Source organism: Bos grunniens, chromosome 15 (assembly GCF_055505025.1).
Source record: "Bos grunniens cultivar Pamir isolate PY7600 chromosome 15, Bosgru_T2T1.0, whole genome shotgun sequence".
Taxonomy (NCBI): domain Eukaryota; kingdom Metazoa; phylum Chordata; class Mammalia; order Artiodactyla; family Bovidae; genus Bos; species Bos grunniens.
The window spans coordinates 44095085-44114976 of record NC_141179.1 but is presented as its reverse complement, the minus strand read 5'-3'; the positions used below and the strand labels follow the sequence as shown (position 1 = coordinate 44114976).

Sequence of the window (19892 nt, the reverse complement as noted above, 5' to 3'; positions counted from 1 at the left end):
CATTATGATGTCTGTGGAAGTGCTGAGTTTCTACCTTCTTATTTCTAATTCTTTCTGCCTTAAGTATTTTTTGGTGATCACTGCTTGGAATCCAAGCTGCTGGGATCAAATTTAAGTCACACAGACCGGAGAAGGCTGTGGAGAAAACTGGGTCCTCCCAGGTCTCGGATCGGGGGGAGGTGGACGGTGTCTGGAGGACTCCCCTTCCCTTCCTCCCCGCTTTCCTGCTGTGCCTGGTCAGAGCCAACACCCGAGTATAAAGGGCTCCCTTAGGGAGGGCTATGCTGGAAGAAGCTGAAGTTTCAGACAAGGCAGCCCCCTCGAGGAGAAGTGAGGACCGAGAAGGACAGGTGAGTCTCACCTAAGCTGACTGAAACCCAGCTCAGCCAGCCCTTGATGTATCCAAGTCAGCTGCCCACACCATTGAGAAGCGGGTAAGACTCAAACCCATTCTCTGTCCACACCTATAACACTGGGAAAGAAAAACCAAGTTCAATTTACCAAAATACCTGTATTATCTATAAAAATTGAACTCTAACCAGTCACTGCTACTAGAGGCAGCGTTATCCATCTATGCTGGCTGCAGAAGCAGATGGCCATGTCCTGCCAGCCCACAGGCCGAACACTGTGTCAAGTGGCACGTGGGCAGTCTTATTTGTAAGGCCTCAAAAACCTGGACACTTTGGAACGGAGCAATCGGATGAAGGATCGTGGAAACATTTCGCGGGACTCCTGGGCTGTGTACTTGAAATAGTTCTGGGGGTGGGCCAGGACATCAAACAGGGCCTTGATCAGTTTCTTATCCTAAAAAGAACAGAATTTTTGTTACTGGGCTAAAATATTTAAACATGATGACATTTTGCCAAGGGAACTATAATGTCCCACTGTGAGACAGTAAGTTGATTGGCTGAAAAACACTTTGTGAAAATTGTTTCCTCTGATTTTTACCCTTTTTTCCAGTTTTTTTCCCCCCAAGGATCTTTAAAAAGCACATATTAGTTTCATAACAGAAAACTTAATATGTAAAAAATTGTTTTTCTAAACCACATGATAACTTTGGAATTTGGGGAATATTTTTAGGGTTAGTGATGTGGCAAGTGTTTATTTATACTTGTAAGTATCTGAAAGTTGGTGAACTTCAGGCTTGAAGGATGAACAAGGAGCCAAGACTCTTCAACTATTTGGAGAATAAACATGAAAACATGATTTGCTGCTGGCTTGGATTTATGATAAACAAGTTTCCCACTGCTCTTCCTTACATTTCTAGATTAAAAAATACAATTTTACTTGACAACACTAAAAACAGCTTCCCTGGTGGCTCAGTGGTAAAGAATCCACCTGCCAATGCAGGAGACCTGGGTTGGGAAGCTCCCCTGGAAAAGGAAATGGCAACGCACTCCAGTATTCTTGCCTGGAAAATGCGATGGACAGAGGAGCCTGGTGGGGCTACAGTCCATGGGGTCGCAAAAGATTCCAACATGACTTAGCGACTAAACAACACAACACTTGACAACACTAAAAACAACTCCCTGTTGTTGTTGTTTTTTAAAGAAACTAAGTCTGGTGAAGATATAAAACTGCCCTCAGCCCAGAGCAGGCTCAATGTCCGAAAGGCAGCAACGTGGTGGGATAGGAAACTTTCCTCTGTGGTGCTTGGCATGGGTAACTACCATGCCCACCTAGGTATACTCACCTTAAGTATTTCCTGATGGTTCTCAGATGCATAGAGCCTGCCGTCTCGAACTATGTCTTCAATGAGCTCCTGGTAGTCCTCTGTTTAGAAAAAAGGACACTTTTTTTTTTTTTTTTTGCTATGGTTTAGTTATTTCCAAGCTCACTCTTTTCTTTAATTGTTCAAATAATGTTCTGAGAAATGCCCCTTCTGCAGCTGAGACCGGTTGGGACCTGGGACCCTGTGCAGCCAGGCTGCAATGCTTGTATCTAGACACACCACTCCTGGAACAAAATATAAAGAAACTGTATGGGACTAAAAATAATGGCATGCATATTCAGTTGGGGCAAACTCTTGACCCCAAAGATACAAGGAGACCAAAAAACCCAACTGCCACTTTTGAAGAACCTGGAGCAAAAGCAGGGTACTGCCCATGCCCCCTGCATACAACACCACTAAAGGGGTGGGCAAAACACCTAAGCCACCCCTCCAGCCCAACCCCTGGACACACCCCTACTCTCACCCCACATAAGGAACAAGCTTGCACCTTCTTGGGGAGCAGGGAGCAACGAGCAAGCAATCGAGGGAACCTGTTTGTTCTCCCTCCCCTGGCCACTGCAGGAGGGCCCCAGTAAAGCCTTGCCTGAATTTCTCGTCTGGCCCACCGGCACCTGTACACCCTCTCCTGATCCTTTTCCCTCAGATGAACCCTCAGAGCATCCAGCCAAGGCTCCTCCCTCCACTTTGCTCACCAGCTCCCTCTTCTCTCAGCAAATCAAGGGCGTTATTCCCATCATTCTGCCCTTCCTTTCCTACATTACGATTTTTCTCTCTCTGCTAGTCTTTCACATCAGCACAACAGACATGCTGTTGTGTCTCTAGTTTTTTGTTTTTTTAAAAACCTTCTCTTGACCTTATTTCTCCCTCCAGCTTGCATCCCATGTCTTTGCTCCCCCTTGTAGCAAAACTCCTTGAAAGAATTGTCAGCACTCACTGTCTCCAATTCTATTTTCTTTCTATCTCAAACCCATTCCAGTCAACAGTGGCCCCCACGACTCCCCCAGAACTGCTTGTCGGGGTCCCCAGTGACCTTCACGTCGCTAAATCCCAAAGCTCAATTCTCAGCCATCATCCTCCTTGATGCAGTAGCGTTTCGAAGTCTAGCCTATTTCCTACAGTCATAATTCAAATCAAGCATATGCAAGACACAATCTCTTTAAAATTCCAGGCAGAAAAGAAGTGCCTCTTTGTATGCATATCATGTGCAACGAAAGCAAACAAATCATAAGAGCATCACTGGAACTGTGTGGGAGGAGTTCTCAAAAAGTTTCCCCTCCTCAAGTGATGGGAAATGGAAATTCATAGGATAAGACTCATAATTACTAACTGAATACATGCTTGTACAATGTCTCTGGTCCTCTGTTCATTTGGTCTCTTTCTTCTTATCCTTTAATTTTAGTGAATACAAAAACTATACAATATGAATAAGGGTACATTGTTTAAAATCTTGAATTCCTCTGCTGCGGAGTTAGAGAATTAGCCCCTCAGAGAATTAGCCCCTCAGAGAATCTGCCCCTTCTGATGAGGAGTTTACCATTAGGAATGCCTGTCACTATGCTGGAGAGCTGTCTGGCACCACAAATCCTTCCAGATCACCATCTTTTTTTGAATTCTTATTTATTTATTTGGCTCCACTGGGTCTGAGTTGCAGCATGTGGGATCTAGTTCTCTGATCAGGGATTGAACCTGGGAGCTCTGGATTGGGCGTGTGGAGCCTTAACCACTGGACCATTAGGGAAGTCCTCAAAAGAACCGTTTTTTGGTTTTTTTTTTTAATCTTTCCTCTGCTTTTAAGAATGACTGTCTTTTCACTTGTTCCAGTTGTCATGGGAAAAGCACTCCAGTGTCGTAGGTAAGAACTCAGGAGCTGCAAAGGCCCTGCAACTTTGTCCTCCTGTGTCCTCAGGCGCTTACTAAAATCTCTAAGCCAGAGCGGCCTCATCTATAAATCAGGAAAGAGGTGCAGTCGCATCTCCTGCCTGGGCAGCTGGGAGGAATGCGCCAGGTCAAGCGCACTTGGCACTGGTTCTGAGTTTGGCACACGATAGCACAGCTGTGGCCCTCCTGCTTCTCCCGGCCAGTGGGCGAGTCTGTAGCAGCCTCGGCCGCCCCTTCTCAATGCAATTGCTGTTCTTCTGGGTTTAGAACCACATATCAGATTTGTCTGAAATATATGTTGAGAAAAAATATTAAATAGGCTCTGGTGAGGACCTAAGAGGTTCTGCATGGCCAAAGCAGCATTTTTCAACTATTTTCTGCTGTGACGTGCCAGATCCATTCTCATGAGCCTAACCAGAGTTATATGTAATTTTCTCTGGTTCAAGCAACAACTCTTTATTTGAATTTTTTTTAATTAAAAAAGCAAGATGTTTTCATGTGTCACAGAGTTGAGAACAGCCTGAACTAAAGTGTGTGAGCTCTGGTGACATTTGTTTTGGCTTCTCCGTGGCTTTTGGGTGCCTTCCTCATCCCAGCTGGCTGCCTGCGGGGAGAGGAGGATCTGTCTCCCGGCAGAGCCACATGGGAGCCATGTGTGTCCATCTAGGAATCTGATGCTGAGATCCCTTGTCTTGGTGTCTGACGTGTTTTAGGCACCAAGATGATGATTCTAGATCTTATCACATGTTAGAAATAAACTATGTGAGGTGTTCTTAGGAACTCCGTAGAATACTGTCTTTCCAAAACAGCAACTTTTCATACTTGTCTGCCTGAAAACCTTCAATGGCTCCCTATACAATTAGGTCTACCCTTCCGAGCTTGGCACTTAAGTCTCGTCACAGCCTAAGCCTGCCTCCTACCACTCTCATCTCTCACTGCTGAGTCCCGCGCACCCTGCCAATGGGCCAAATCATCAGGCCCCAACATGCCAAGTGCTCCATCATTTCACCCATGTCATTTCCTTTTCCTGAATGTTCTTCCTGCCGCTTATAAGAAAACTTATAAATTCTTTTGACTCAAACCTCCTGAGACTTTGCTTTATTCTCTCCAAAAACCCATGTAAAGTGAACTGCAGCTCCTTCTCTGTCCTCATACAGAATCTTGTACATGCCCTGTTGTAGCATCTATGATACCATATGCATTTTATGACTCCAGCTCTTCACTCAATACCTGGCATAGGAGATGCTATTAAATATTTGCTTCATGGATGAATGAATAAGTTCATGATGAATAGATGACTCTTCCCCTACTAGGTTATGAGTCCCTCCAGGACAGGATCTAGTTCATTTTGTGTTCCTAGTAAATGTTTGTCCCACAAGTCTCAGAATTAGATAGGGCCCCAGGTCTCACATCGGCCACCCCTTCATTTAACAAGAAGAAAGTAAAACCAGAGGTCATGTAACTTGCCCAAAGTTAAACAGCAAGTTAGTGGCAGAGACAAGACCAGAACTCAGGTCTTTTTCCCCATCCTTAGGATTCCATATAAGAAAAGCCACAATCATAATAAGTTAATATTTGCTGAGCATTTACTATGTGCCAGGCACCAAACCAAGTTCTTTATGGATTATCCCACTGAACTCTCACATTAAGTCTAATGATTATCTATCTTCATTTACATATTAAGAAAAGGAAGCCTAGAGTTGGTAACATCACAAAGTCACAAAAGAGATGATACCCAACCTGCCTAACTCCAATGCCCACATTCCACCCCACCAAGCTATGTTCACTTTTATTTACTTTTGCAAACATCCTTTCATGCCTGTAGTTAGTGTCTCCAAATACCTGCTTAGAAACTGGCACTTGTGAGTCAGCAGTGTCCTTTCTCCATAACCTGCCTGCATTGCTGAGCATGTGTGCTTGTCAGCACTCCGCCAGCTGGCCCAGAGTGGGTTCTGTTCAAACCAGAGCTGCTCCTGACACATGTTGCAGCCTGAGCTTCACAGTGCTCACCATCGTATGTCACGTATGGGACCTGGAACCCTCTGGCGCTGTTCCCCTCGTTGGACTTAAACTGAATCCACAGCCTCTTGGATCTGGAGGTGAAGGCGATGGGGCGTTCGTAGGTCTGGCAGGTTTCATATGTTGTCACAGAATTGGATGAAGCTGCCAAGGGAAGTTGGAGGGGGTGGGGTTCAAGTCACCACTGAGCCTGCAGACAACGGACACTCATCTTTTCAGACACTCAGACCACAGAACAAGTCATGTGCAAGGGTTCTTCAGGACCAGTGGAGTCCTCAGAAGGAAACTGGAAATCTAGTCCTGGACATCTAGTAGATGCAGCTGGTGATGGTGGGCCCTAGGGACAGCTCACTGCAAGGCCCCTGGCTGGCAAAGAGCAGCAGCTCAGGCTGCAGCAGTCATGCAGGAGCTGAGTTAGGGCCCTCCCATTCTAGCGCCAACCTGCTGTAACCCAGTGATAATCACCACCATTGGCTGCATGCTTCCTAGGACCAGGCAGTGCGCGCTGCACTTTATGGACGTTATCTCACTTAACCCTGCCCTCCCCCAAACAAGAGGAAGTTGGTGCAGTGGTTCCCTCACTTATAGAGAGATTAAGTATATGGATCACACAGGGTCACACAGCCAATATGTGGAAAAATTGGGACTCAGACTCACACCTGACTTCAGGCATTGCAACCACTAACAAGAATGGCAAACACTCTGTGGTGGCCTGGTGCGTCATTATTATTCTCAGTGCTTTGCAAATATAAACTGATCTATTCCTCAGGACAACCTTATGAGGTAGCAACTATTATTATCCTCATTTTAACAGATGAGCACACTGAGGCAGAAAGTTCCAGAATGTATTCCAAGATCATAGAACTAATAAGAGGTGGAGTTGAGATTCTGACCCAGGAAGTCTGGCTGCAGAGCCCCCTCACTATGCTGCCTCTAAGCTGTGTTGATGGCAGTATCCTTTAATGCACACCAGGTCATGTGTCAGGATGGGAGGTGGGTCCCTCCTGGCTGGACCAGGCCCTTGGTCTTGGTCAGTGCCCAAGCCATGAGCTGTTTCCCAGGGTGAGGCCTGTGTCTGGAGTCCTGAAATCAGCCCTCCCTGAGGTTCACTGACACTGTGTCCTTGCCGAAGAGGCTTCCCAGTGAGCACAGAGGGGAGACCGACCTGCAGCACTGCTTCGTCTAGGGTTCAACAGGAGGTCTCAACCTGTGGTTTTGTCTAAATTTTGTTTTCTTGGAAAACCCTATAAACTCATGTCTCATCTCTGTTCTAATACAGGCTGGCATTCCAGGCCTGCATCTCCCATTTAAAGTCGGGCATAACCAACAAGAACATATGGTACAGCACAGGGAACTATACTTAATATTATGTAATAACCTATAAGGGAAAAGAATATGAATCACTGATTTGTACACCTGAGACTCACATGATCTTGTAAATCAACTCTATATCAATAAAAAATTTTTAAAATAATAAAGCCAGGTGGTGTGCCATCAGGCTTCCCTTCTGGCCTCAGAAAGGGAGGGGAGCAGAGGCGTGAGACGCACCAGTTTTCCGCATCACGAGGTAGTCGCCACAGTCGTCCTCTATGGGCAGGAAGATCTCAGGGACCACAATCAAGATGCGGCGCTTAGGGGGTGGATTGATGGTCCAGGTACATTCTGTGTTGGCTGGGTAATTGCCTGGGTAGTTTGGGGATTCGATGTACCCGGTGAAATCACCCAGCTCCCCTCCGCATCTTCTGTCTGGAAGAGGAAATGCCATGAGTCATGAAAGTACAACACAGCCACCATCATGTCACGGCCAGCACCCGCTTGGCTAGGGAGAACCACTGCATCTCTGTTCCCACGGAGGAACAGGGCCAGAAAGTGACACCATTGTGGGGATAAGTCTGTACCAGCACCCCCCCCAACCCCCCAACCCCCGCTAAGAGCCCAAGTACATTAGCTTTCCACACAGAGCCCACCCCTCTGAGTTCCCAGGGCATCATTTTCTCATCAACTTGAAGGTCAGGGGCAGGTGTTTGTGAAACAAAAGAATAACTTTATTTTCTACTGTTTTGTTTACGAAGTCCAAGCACTGGGAGAACGGGTGGTACAGAACGGGCAGGTCTGTCAAAATAGGGAGAACAGAGCTGACTGTTAGCAGAGGGTATTCTACCCTTTCCTAGACATCTCTGGTGAAGACTTGACAGCCATACTCTCACTTTTCTCTCTGGTCAAGACCATGTTTTATTTTCAAATGGGGAAGAGAATTCCATTCAGCTATCAGTCAGTAGGGGGCGTGATACACATTCGCCTCTGGCACCAAAGACATGTGGGTACACACTTGTGGGTACACACACACACACACATACACTCCACCTCAGCCACATCTTCACTAACTATCTCTCCACTCATCCAACAAATATTCTTGCCCTTAAGGAGCTTATCGTTTACAACTATCAGGTGAATGTGTTCAAGAAGATGTTGGAGGGACTACCTTTGGCCTCTCTAGTTGTAACTTGGATTTATTATTCCCGGCAGAAAAGAATAAATAAATAGGCTTTTGTTCCTGGAAGAGAAAAAGGGGAGGGGAGAGCCCTGGATGCCTCTGAGCCTGACTGGCCACCCGAGGAACTAAAAAACAACTGAGGGCCAGGGATGGGGGACAAGGAGACAGATTCATCTCGGTAGGGAGGAAAAACCTTATCTCCTCACACTGTGAACTGACCAAGTCTAATCTACCAACAGACTAGGATATTATGAGCAGCACTAAGCTTCCTGTTAAGGCCAATGTTCAAAAAGAGACTAGACAGCTACTTATGAGGATGTTATTAAAAGGACTTCGTTGGGATAGGGAGAAAACTAGATACTCTTCCAGTCATAAATTCCAATGATTCACCCCTCCAATCCCCTGCTCTTCCAGTTTGGAGAAGCCTTCTGCTCCCCTTCATGTCAGTCTTAATGACACTGAATCAGCTTAGTTTGTCTTTTGGCCTTTACTAGAGAATTTCACATGGTGGTTATAAACAACAATCAAACAAACCGTACAACAAGTTGTTGAATGACTTACCTCTCCATTCCTATAGAATACAAACCAAACTCTCTAGCCTGGCAGTCAAGACCACAGTGAAAAAATGCTGCCTGCCATAGCAGGAAACAAAGGATGTTGCGGCCATCAAGCCACGAGACACTGCAGGCACCCCAAAGGATGCACCCTGAGGAGACTCAGGATGAGAAAGCAGAGGGCACTGGCCCCAGATAGCTGAGGTGCATATCGAAGGAATGATATCAGTGAGCCCAGACGCTTGCATCTTCCCATACACAGAAAAGTGTTAAATTCCTTAACTTCAGATGTCTGGTTTTCTTTGATTAACAGTAGTCTTCTGATGCTCCGACTACCTGGTCTCTCTTTACTGCTGTGTATCCTGGCTCCTCCCTTGCCTCTTTGGAGCAGTTCCTTACAGTTTATCAGAGAGGCTGCATTCCAGGCTTAAGTTCTCAGTTTTGTGTACCAAATAAAACACAACTCTCAACTTTTAGGTTATGCTTTTTCTTCCTTTTCTGGTCAATAAGGCCTCCCTTCCTGGTCTGCTCAGCCTCCCTGCAGCACATTCCATGATCAGGTCCAGGGGTTTCCTCCCATAAAGCCTTTTACTCTCCTGAGTCTGTGCTTCCTCCCAGCTGCTCTCCTGGGCCTGAGGCTCATTCTTCTCTCTGCCAACCTTCCCTGTCAAAACCTTCTCCGACCCTCCTGAAGCCTTTCCTCATCTCTCCAGACAGAGGGCTCCCCTGGTGGCTCAGTCAGTAAAGAATCCAAATGCAATGCGGGAGACCTGAATTCAATCCCTGGGTTGGGAAGATCCCCTGCAGGAGAATATGGCAGTCCACTCCAGCGTTCTTACCTAGAGAATCCCCATGGACAGAGGAGCCTGGTGGGCTACATACAGTCTATGGGGTTGCAAAGAGTCGGACACATCTGAGGGACTAAGCATAGCACAGCACCAGACAGAGGGTGTGGCTCCTTCCTCCGCAATCCCACAGCTGGTGCTGCTGCAGAACCAAGGACTCATTCTGTCTGCAGTGCCTGACACAGTACAGATCCTCAAACAGTGCTTGGTGAACAGGGCTGACCTGACATTTTGCCCTTCGCGGGAAATTACAGCCAGTACAGCTTGCCTGTCTGGAGAAGTAGACTGGATGGATACAGGTGAGCACCTGAGGGTCCAGCGCTGATCGGCAGAGCCCTGAGCAGGGCTAAGAGCAGCTCCATGGTCCCGAGTGAACTATGGACCCCTGCCATCCCCCACTCCCAGGGAGGCCCAGGCATTGCCCTCTTAAGCACCACTGTGAAAAGCCTTAGAGGGAAACCTACTTTTACACTGGGTTATGTTTGTGGAGCCATCAAAGTCAGTCGTGGTATTTCCTGGGCAGGAAACACAATGATTTTTTCCAAATTCTGGCTGGTATGTTCCTGCTGGGCAACGAATGCATCGGTGAGTAGTGGTGTTGTAGAAATGTCCAGGTGAACACTGAACTGCAGGAGTGGGGGAGGGTGGAGAGAACAACAACAACAACAAAAGACTATTTTTATCAAATGCAACACAAGAAATTTCACAGTTCATGAAAGAAATGTTTATTCCCAAGTGAAGTACTGCTTCCCTACTAATCTGGGGCTAATCAACACTTAATTCCCTAAATAGCCCGCTTGGGTGGGACCTGTGACTCATGACACTGAGAAAATTACAAAGGGAATGAGGTATGGGTGTATCTTCTGAGTTTAGGGTCTGTGCCATCAGACACGAATGCTCACAGCTGTCTTCACGCACAGCAGCTTGTGAGCATGGAGGGGCACAGAGCCGACCCCAGGGTCCAGGCTGAACTCTGGCAGGAAGGGGTAAGGTTCCAGAGAAGGGGCAGGGTCTGTTCTGGAGCAGGGAGCTCTAGGTAAGGGAGAGGTGCTAGAGGAACCTGGAAGGAAGGAGCAGAGGGAGGCTGGGGACTAAACCTGGGTGCTTCTCCCCGGTCTCCCTGCAGTCAGCCCCATCCAAAGGGGCCAAGGTGGGAGGGCAAGGAGGCCCATGTCTGGGCAGTTCCTGTGCTCCCTGCCCATCCTGCAGGAATGAATTGCCTTGGAGACCTGAGCTCCCTGCCGCTGAGTTCCACACAGGGCGCCTCGGGCTGGGCTTGAGCGGAGCTGTACTAGACTCCTTGGTCCTCAAAAGGAAAATTCCGCTTGGGGAAAAGGCACGCTGCCAAGTCCTCACCTCTGGTTTCACAGTCCTGAAAGGAAGTGGCTCCAGGGTGTTTGGTGGGGAGGCCCCCTCCACAGGGAAAGCAGGAAGTGCGGCCGGCTTCAGGCTGGAATGTGCCCCGGGCACAGGGCTGGCAGGGTGTGAAGCCATCTGCAGAGTATTCACCAGGTTGGCACAGACCTGGGGGAGGAATGACCCTAGGTGAGCAAGGCCCCCGGGGAGAGCCTGCCCCACCTCTCTGCAAGTGAGATCAGAGAGATGTGGTCAGGCCTGTCCGCCTGTGCTGACCTCGGCTCCCACCTCAGCAAGCAGAAGCCTTGTCCTGCCCTTCGGCTGACCCCGATGAAGTGGCTTGTGGGTGCCTGATGTTTACCCACAGGGCAAAGATGGAGACAAGTGTTGACTCTTCTGAAATATGGAGCAGGCCTGAATATGCTGCAGGCTGAGGACTACATGGGCCCAGGGAGCCACTGCACTGCTGGAGCCCCCAGAGAGAGGGTTCTCTGCCTGCAGTCACCCAGCTGATTACATCCTGGGATAAAAAGACTCTTGGTTATGGAAGGGTCCACCGGTTTTTACCAATTTTATTTACTAAGTTACATCTCCTTACATTGAGGAGTCCTGGCCTCCCTCATTTAGTCTACTAAATACAGCCAATCCCATCCACAGTAACAGAGGGACCCAGAGGCATTTATTTAAACACCTGTGTGCGTGTGTGTGTGTATGTGTGTGTGTGTGTGTGTGCATGCTCAGTCGCTCAGTCATGTCTGACTCTTTGCAGCCCCATGGACTGTAGCCTGCCAGGCTCCTCTGTCCATGGAGATTCTCTAGGTAAGGATACTGGAGTGGGTTGCCATTTCCTTCTCCAGGGGACTTCCCAAACAAGGGACTGAACCCAGGTCTTCTGTGTCTCCTGCACTGGCAGGTGGATTCTTCACCACTGTGCCACCGGGGAAGCCTTAAACACCTTATTTATTTATTTTAGTTTATGACAAGAATTACAGCCATAAACAAAAGGATTTCTAAAAGCACATATTTACTTAGGAATTAGCTCATCACTAGCAAGATGCTATAAAAAGAAATCTATTGTCTCATATTCCTAATCCTCTCTCCTCTATTAATTTTCACAGTTTTATTTCTAACCATAAGTTATAGATATAACAGTATTTAACAAATACACCTGAGGGAGGAGTCTGGAGTCTGTCAGACCTGGGTTCTGATTCTAAATCCTCTGCTCTTTGGCTGTGTGACCTTGAATGAGTCACTTTAACCTCATAAAGTTTTTGTAGTGATACAGCAACCACATGAGTAATTCACTGAACTATCCTTGAATGCCTACATGATGCCTGACACAGGTAAGTATTCAATAAATTATTATTACTAGTGTTCTTATTTACTATAAATATGTATATTATTGAGATCACATACAAGTGTGAACAGATGCCCCCAAAGTACCTCCTTATCAATCTTACCATTGGTTCTAGGATTTCATAACAGGCCAAAGTTTATGCTAGAAGTCACACAGTCAGTCTGAGGATCTGATTTTTAAATCAGAAAAGGTCCTGTAGTTGAGTTTGGAGTCATTAAGGTGGGAACTAAAGTTGGCCCCAGAGGTCACTAGAAAGAGAGGCAGGGCTGCCAGGGCCCTGGTGCACTCAGCCCTGGACATCACCTAAAAATTTCCAGATCAAATCACACCATCCATTTGAGCCCACAGAGTGTCAGGACAGCTGGCCCTTCTATTGTTTAATAAAGACATTTACAGTAAAATAGGGAAAAAAGCCCATAGAACCTAAGTAAGCATGGCTCCAGAGTTAATATTTTATAGATGATTAAAAACTCTTCATGCAGTTTTAACAAAATAGCCAGATGGACACTTTTAAAAAAATCAGTGGGGCAAGGAGAAAGTGTAGCATTGAAACATAAACATTACCATATGTAAAACAGCTAGTGGGAAGTTGCTATATAACTCAGGGAGCTCATCTTGGTGCTCTGTGATGACTTAGAGGGGCAGGATGGGGTGGGAGGTAGGAGGGAAGTTCAAGGGGGAGGGGATATATGCATACTTATGGCTGATTCACGTTGTTATATGGCAGAAACCAACACAACACTGTAAAGTAATTATCCTCCAATTTAAAGAAAAAAAGCAATAAGCTATGACTTTGAGATGAAATCTTGAAATAATCAGAGCTACTTTCTCCATTTTTTGACATTTTCAGAGAGTCGCTCCACACTGGTTGATCACTCAGGTCTCAGAGGTTATTTATTTACAGTGATGAAACATGCAGTTGCAACAAATACACATTTTCTCTGCCAGTGTATTATATCAGGTCTTCATTTATTTATTCAGCAAATAAGATGAGCCCAATAAAGTTTCTACCAGTAGGAATTCCATGGTGTAGTACACATTTTCTGCATTAAGATGTTATTTATGCCTTCTGTCTCAACAATGATTTCAGAGACTGGGGGAGTAAGAAGGGACAGACAGAATTCTTACCTCCACATTCAGACACATTCCAAGCTTCTGGGGTCTTCAGGGTCCCAGGACTTCCTGGTCTTGGACATGGTTCGCATGTAATTTGCCCTTCCTCATTTTGGAAGGTTCCATTTGGACATAAAATACAGCGTTCCTGTGCTCCATCATAATATGTCCCAGCCCTGCAACTGACTAGCCAAAGGGGGAAATGATCTGGTCAGTGAGAGGACAGAGCCAAAGGAAGGATGGTATGAGTGCTGGGGATGAAGGTCAACTGCTGGCATTGACCACACACTTCCCTATACAATCCCCCTGAACACAGAACATGTGCCATCTCTGGGTTCCTTGTGCACACTCATCTGCCATTATCCCTGTCACCCTCTGCTGGGGTGTTTACAGGTCCTTTTTCCCTAAACCTTGAGTTCCTTGAGGGCAGGGATCACAGTGGTCCTCAATAGTTTTGAACACAAGCACTTGATGACATCCCCTACTTCATGGGATTGTCAGGAGTATAAAGGTGAAAATCATTCACTGAACATAGGATTGGTATTGGAATAATAGACAGGTAGGCGACTGAGCGACTTCACTTTCACTTTTCACTTTCATGCATTGGAGAAGGAAATGGCAACCCATTCCAGTGTTCTTGCCTGGAGAATCCCAGGGACGGGGGAGCCTGGTGGGCTGTCATCTCTGGGGTTGCATAGAGTCGAACATGACTGAAGCAACTTAGCAGCAGCAGCAGGTGCTATTAATTCAGGCTACTGGCATTCTAGAAGCCTTCCTAGAAGAGGCCACATCTTCAAGAGGGCTTGAAGGATGAGTAGGAGCTCCCCAGATAGGTAAAGGGGTAGGTTGTAAAGATTCATGTCTGACATATGGGAGGAAAGGGGAGGAAGAAAGTTTGGGGAAGAAAAATAGGTTGAAAAAGTCCTTGAGTGTCAGGCCTTTGGATTTTATCCTGAAGGATTGGATTTTATCCTGAAAGAGCCATTGAAAGGCAAGGAATATGACCAGAAGCTGTGTTTTGAAATGCTCACTCTCTGTTGGCTGTGGGTACTTTATTTTCTTGGGCTCCAAAATCACCTCAGATGGTGACTGCAGCCATGAAATTAAAAGATGCCTGCTTCTTGGAAGAAAAGCTATGACCAACCTAGACAGCATATTAAAAAGCAGAGACATTACTTTACCAACAAAGATCCATCTAGTCAAAGCTACAGTTTTTCCAGTAGTCATGTATGGATGTGAGAGTTGGACCATAAAGAAAGCTGAGTGCTGAAGAATCGATGCTTTTGCACTGTGATGTTGGAGAAGACTCTTGAGAGTCCCTTGGACTGCAAGGAGATCCAACCAGGCAATCCTAAAGGTAATCAGTCCTGAACATTCATTGGAAGGACTGATGCTGAAGCTGAAACTCCAATAGTTTGGCCACCTGATGCGAAGAGCTGACTCATTGGAAAAGACCTGATGCTGGGAAAGATTGAGGGCAGGAGGAGAAGGAAATGACAGGATGAGATGGTTGGATGGCATCACCGACTTGATGGACAGGAGTTTGAGCAACTCCAGGAGTTAGTGATGGACAGGGAAGCCTGGAGTGCTGCAGTCCATGGGGTCGCAAAGAGTCAGACATGACTGAGCGACTGAACTGAACTGACTATTGGCTAAGGGGAGGGTGATTTCAAGTGTCTTACAGATGAGCAGTGCAAAATAGGATGCTTCATATTTGTAATAATACATTACAAACAGCAAATCCTAGTAAGCATCTCCTGAAAGAATAAACTACAAGGAAGTTAATGCTTCTGATCATATTTTTTGGTGTTGTTAAACAACAAACATCTTATATCTTATTTTAGGATATGATGCTGCTGCTGCTAAGTTGCTTCAGTCATGTCTGACTCTGTGCGACCCCATAGACGGCAGCCCACCAGGCTCCCCCGTCCCTGGGATTCTCCAGGCAAGAACACTGGAGTGGGTTGCCATTTCCTTCTCCAATGCATGAAAGTGAAAAGTGAAAGGGAAGTTGCTCAGTGGTGTCCAACTCTTAGCAACCCCATGGACTGCAGCCTACCAGGCTCCTCTGCCCATGGGATTTTCCAGGCAAGAGTACTGGAGCCGGTTGCCATTGCCTTCTCCATTTAGGATATGAATATAAAGTAAATACACTGAAGTGGGTTCCCTAGTATAATACTTAAACAACATCATCAGAACCATCAAACAGGCTTTCTGATGGCTAATATTTGTTGACTACTTGTGATCTATTGGGGCTTCTCATGTGGCGCTAGTAGTAAAGAATCCAGCTGCCAACGCACAAGATGTAGGAGATATGGGTTTGATCCCTGGGTCAGGAAGATCCTCTGGAGATGGGCATGGCAACTGTGCAATAAGCTTTACATACATTATCTCACTTAGTCCTGGAAACAACCCAAAGGAGCAAGGTGCTATGATTAGCTTCATTTCACAGAGACTTAGAGACATTAAATAATTTTGCCAAGGTTCCACAACTAATCTGTGAAATACACCTATGAGATCAAAAGCTTTGAGTTTAAAGAGGAAAAAGATCATTGAATGAAAGCGCCAACTGAATCACAATTCCAGACTTTGCAAGGATTCTCTATGGGGCATATGGGGAGTTTGACCAGAATAAACACATTTTCTTTTATATCTAAGCTGCCCAGAACTACAAAACAAAATATCACACAATAAAATTAGTTATTATAGCCCTTGAATGTGTGTCAGGGGTAATATTGGTTTTCATCCTACCCTACAAGTGCAATTTGCATATGTACTTTTTCTCTATTACCAGTAATAAAAATCTTTTCATTATTTACTTCATAATCTAAAGAAAACAAAAATGAGACTAAAAAAATCATAGTAAGCTGAAAAATGCCACTTTAAACATTACTTTTACAATGAAAATATCAATCAAGAAAGTCTACACTAAAATCTAAATCTTAATACTTTTTTATATTATTTGGATTTTCTTTTATAATATTCACATTTTTAAATTTAATTTTATGATATTTTTAGAAAAATTATAAGTGAACTAAACTCTTCCTTTCTTGGCAAAGGACATTATAGTGGATATGATGCACTGAACTGCGGCAGACAGAGCCTGTAATTCCAGACTTAGTCTCTAAATGTAGCCCTACTGGATAATGGTTTCCATAATTACTCTGTTTCAGCTCATCTCCCATGAAAAGCAGGGCTGAATTACGTACTAGGAATCATGGATTTTTATCCTGGGTCCCACCTGACTATTCCAGTGCCTACAACAGACAGTAAATGTGAGCTAACCCCTTCATGACTCTATCAAGCCAACTGTCATGAAGACTGGAAGAAGTAAATAAAACCAAGGCTGTCTGGGGCTCCTCTAGCCCAAGCCATGTCCATTGTGGGAAAGGCTGTTTCTGTAACACCCATTCACCTAAAGGGACAGTGCCCATATGGACAACAATGATTCCAACAGCCCCACCAATCATAACTTGGAGTCAGATCAGCTTGGTCTGTTCCATCACAGTTCCTCTGTCAGAAAAAGACCCCCTCTGTGAGTGGATAAAAATGACCTGGTTCCTACTGTAAAGAGTAACTGAATGGACTCCTGCTGTTCTGGATGTCCACTCCTCCTTAAAACTACTGACTGCCCCCGCTCCAAAACCTTTTTTTTCCCCAAGGTTACATTTTGGGAAGCCTCACAATAACCCACATCTGCTACAATTTTTCAAGTGAGCAAAGAACTGAGAAATGCCCCTCAGGCCACCACCGGCCACCCCCCCCAACCCCCTCCCGAAAAGAAAGCACTGATTCTTTTTTCTCAGTGTGAAAGGCCTGCTCCACATTAACAAACTCGTCACTCACAGTTTCTATTTTCCTTCCAGAGAGAAATACCTACAGACCCACAAAAATAATCCATGCCAACAACCTTCCAGATTAATTTGTTTCTTTCTCAAGGTAAAAATGAGCCAAACACTAAAAAGAAATTCTGAAATGTCATGAAGAGATGCCCGAAAACAGCTCTTTGCAAATATGCTGAAGATCTGGCCTCAAGAGACCTCCATCCCAGTTCCAGTTGCATCTCTTTTCTCCTTGAGCAGCCGGCTTGTTTTGCTGCCCCAGACAAAGGAGCCAATCGCCCCCAGAACACTTCACGATCACAGCAAAGCTTTTGTGTGTCTTCAGTGACCATTAAAATCCCGTTCTCAAATCCCGCACAGCTGTTTTCTCCTCCTCTTCAAAAAAAAGAAAAAAAGAAAGCTTTTCTGATGCAAAAGGGAGAGACCAGTGGGGACCAGGATTAATGGTGACAAAGAGACCTGAAGGCTGGCCCTCTTTTCAACACCATGGCCTTTGAGTATTTCAGGCTATGGACAAACACTATGGTCTCTCTGCGGTTAAGATGGTGAACCTAATAATAGAGGTCACTCCCCAGCATTTGACTGTTTTCTTAAGGATCACGCCCTACCTTCTGGAGAGCCTCCGGCGGCCCACATGAATTCCCAGGGTCTCTTGGAGCTGCTGCTTTGTCCTGGCTTAGAGGCAATGGCACCTGAGGCAGTGCTGTGGCCTAGGGATCCCGACTTGAACACCTTTTAAACAAGTGTTTCAGAGTGACAGGAAATAGCACCCTCTTGGGTCAAGAGGTTGACTTGTCATGTCTGTCCAGGTTTTGGTGTGTTCTCAGGTCTCCTATTTGAAAACTTTCTTATAGTTGAGGCGGAGAGAGGAGCCCAGCTTGATGCCTTCCTTGTTGACTTCCCAGGGTATGCTACGTTTTCTTCATGCCTGGTTAATGGGACTGATTTCACTGCGTTTAAAATGTCTCTTTTGCCCTCAATGTAAATATTTCCCCAAAGATTTTCCCCAGCCCCCTTTTTTCTTAGTGTTGGTGACTATCCTTGGGATGTCATCTGTTGTTCTTGTGAAGATTCATCTACTCATTTATTCAATTAAGTACTTAGCACCAGTACTGTCTAGGAGCTGGAGATACAGCAGAGAAGACAGACATGGCCCTGCCCTAAAGGGGCTCTTGCTCTAGTGGAGAATATGGGCAATAAATGAGCAAACAAATAAATATATAGTAGAATGCTAACGAGAGGTAAGTGCAACGAAGAAAATTCAAACAGGGAAGAGAGTAAGGCAAAGACTAGTGGTCTGCATGAATGCTATTTTAGAAGAATAGCTCAGAAAGGCCTCTGTGAGCAGAGATCAGAGTGAAATGAGGGAAGCAGTTTTGCAATGGTCTTGCCTGATAGCAAAAGAGTCAGTGCAGCAGGAACATAGTGAAACGTGCTAGGTGATAGGAGATGAACTCTAAAAGCAAGCAAGGGGCAGATTACATAGATTCTTGAAGGTCTCGGTAAGGAAATTAGCCCTTACTCAAAGTGTGCTGAAGGTTTTGAATGGGGCAGGGACATGATCTGACTTACGTTTCTAAAAGATCTTCTGGCTGCCGTGCGGATAACAGATGGAAGGCAGGCAAGGGTAATGTGAACAATTCAGAGCCCATTGCAATAGACTGGGCAGGAGATGGTGGTGGTTTGGAACACAGTAGTAAAAACAGAGGAAAAGAAAACTAGTTAGACTCAGGTAAAAAGGCAGATCTGTCAGGATTTGCTAATGGATTCAATAAGGAGCATGACAGAACAAGAGAGGTCAAGAAAACTGAGGCTTTCAACTAGAGCAACTAAGCAACAGGGAAGCTAGTTAAAGAGGTGAGGGTGAAAGGGGTTTTGGTGTGGAGTGAGGGAGGAGAAGAAAAGGTTTTGTTTAGACATGTTGAGTTTAAGAAACTTTGAGGCCATGCAAGTGTTGGTACTGAGAAGGCATTCGTTATGCTGGTGGTTTCCAAGCTAGACTACTACACCTCAGCAGTTTACAAAGTATTTTCACATCTATGCATATTAAATTTTATCTAAAAAATAAGACATAAAGAAAGGTTCATTGGTTTAGTATCTAAACCAGACTTACCATAGTAATCATTTTGAAATATATAGAAATATCAAATCACTATGTCATGTACCAGGAGCTAACATAGTGCTATAGGTCAGCTATAATTCAAAAACAAACAAACTCACAGAAAAAGAGATCAGAGTAGGAGAAGGGGAAATTGGATAAGGGTGGTCAATAAGTACAAACTTCCAGTTATAAGTACTAGGAATATAATGTACAACATGATAAATATAACTGACACTGCTGTATGTAATACACGATAGTTATTAAGAGAGTAAACCCTAAGAGATCTCATCACAAGGAGAAACTTTTTTTTTCATATTTCTTCAGTGCTGTAACTATTTGATCTGATGGATGTTCACTAAACTTACTGTGGTAATCATCTCATTATGCATGGAAGTCAAATCATTATACTGTACACTTTAAACTTATACTTTGCTGCATGTCTATTATATCTCAATAAAACTGAAAAAAATATATATATTTTTTAAGTTCTTCTGTTTAAAAAAGAAGAGAGATTGGCCCCTCAGTCAGCCCACATCTCCACAAGTCAGACACACATGTGGAGACACAAAATCCCCAAGAAAGAGACCTGCGAGTGGGGAGG

The 19892-nt window shown here is 45.2% G+C and overlaps 1 protein-coding gene across 19 annotated transcripts in view; it reads right to left on the bottom strand.

Annotated features, from left to right (window-relative positions):
• Positions 1-491: 491 nt before the first annotated feature.
• SCUBE2 (signal peptide, CUB domain and EGF like domain containing 2) overlaps positions 492-19892 on the bottom strand; it is a 68091-nt gene continuing 48690 nt past the window's right edge. For 14 of the 19 annotated variants that reach the window (XM_086340119.1, XM_086340121.1, XM_086340128.1 and 11 more), the window contains 7 exons: positions 13364-13534; positions 10879-11046; positions 9987-10148; positions 7178-7375; positions 5621-5773; positions 1694-1773; positions 492-804 (listed from right to left, as the gene is read on the bottom strand). In XM_086340119.1, the coding sequence (XP_086196245.1) occupies positions 652-804; positions 1694-1773; positions 5621-5773; positions 7178-7375; positions 9987-10148; positions 10879-11046; positions 13364-13534 (1085 nt within the window). In that variant the 3' untranslated portion in view covers positions 492-651. Of the gene's footprint in view, positions 805-1693; positions 1774-5452; positions 5774-7177; positions 7376-9986; positions 10149-10878; positions 11047-13363; positions 13535-19892 lie in introns of all 19 variants that reach the window. The other 5 variants (XM_086340124.1, XM_086340131.1, XM_086340134.1 and 2 more) reach the window with 2 other exon arrangements.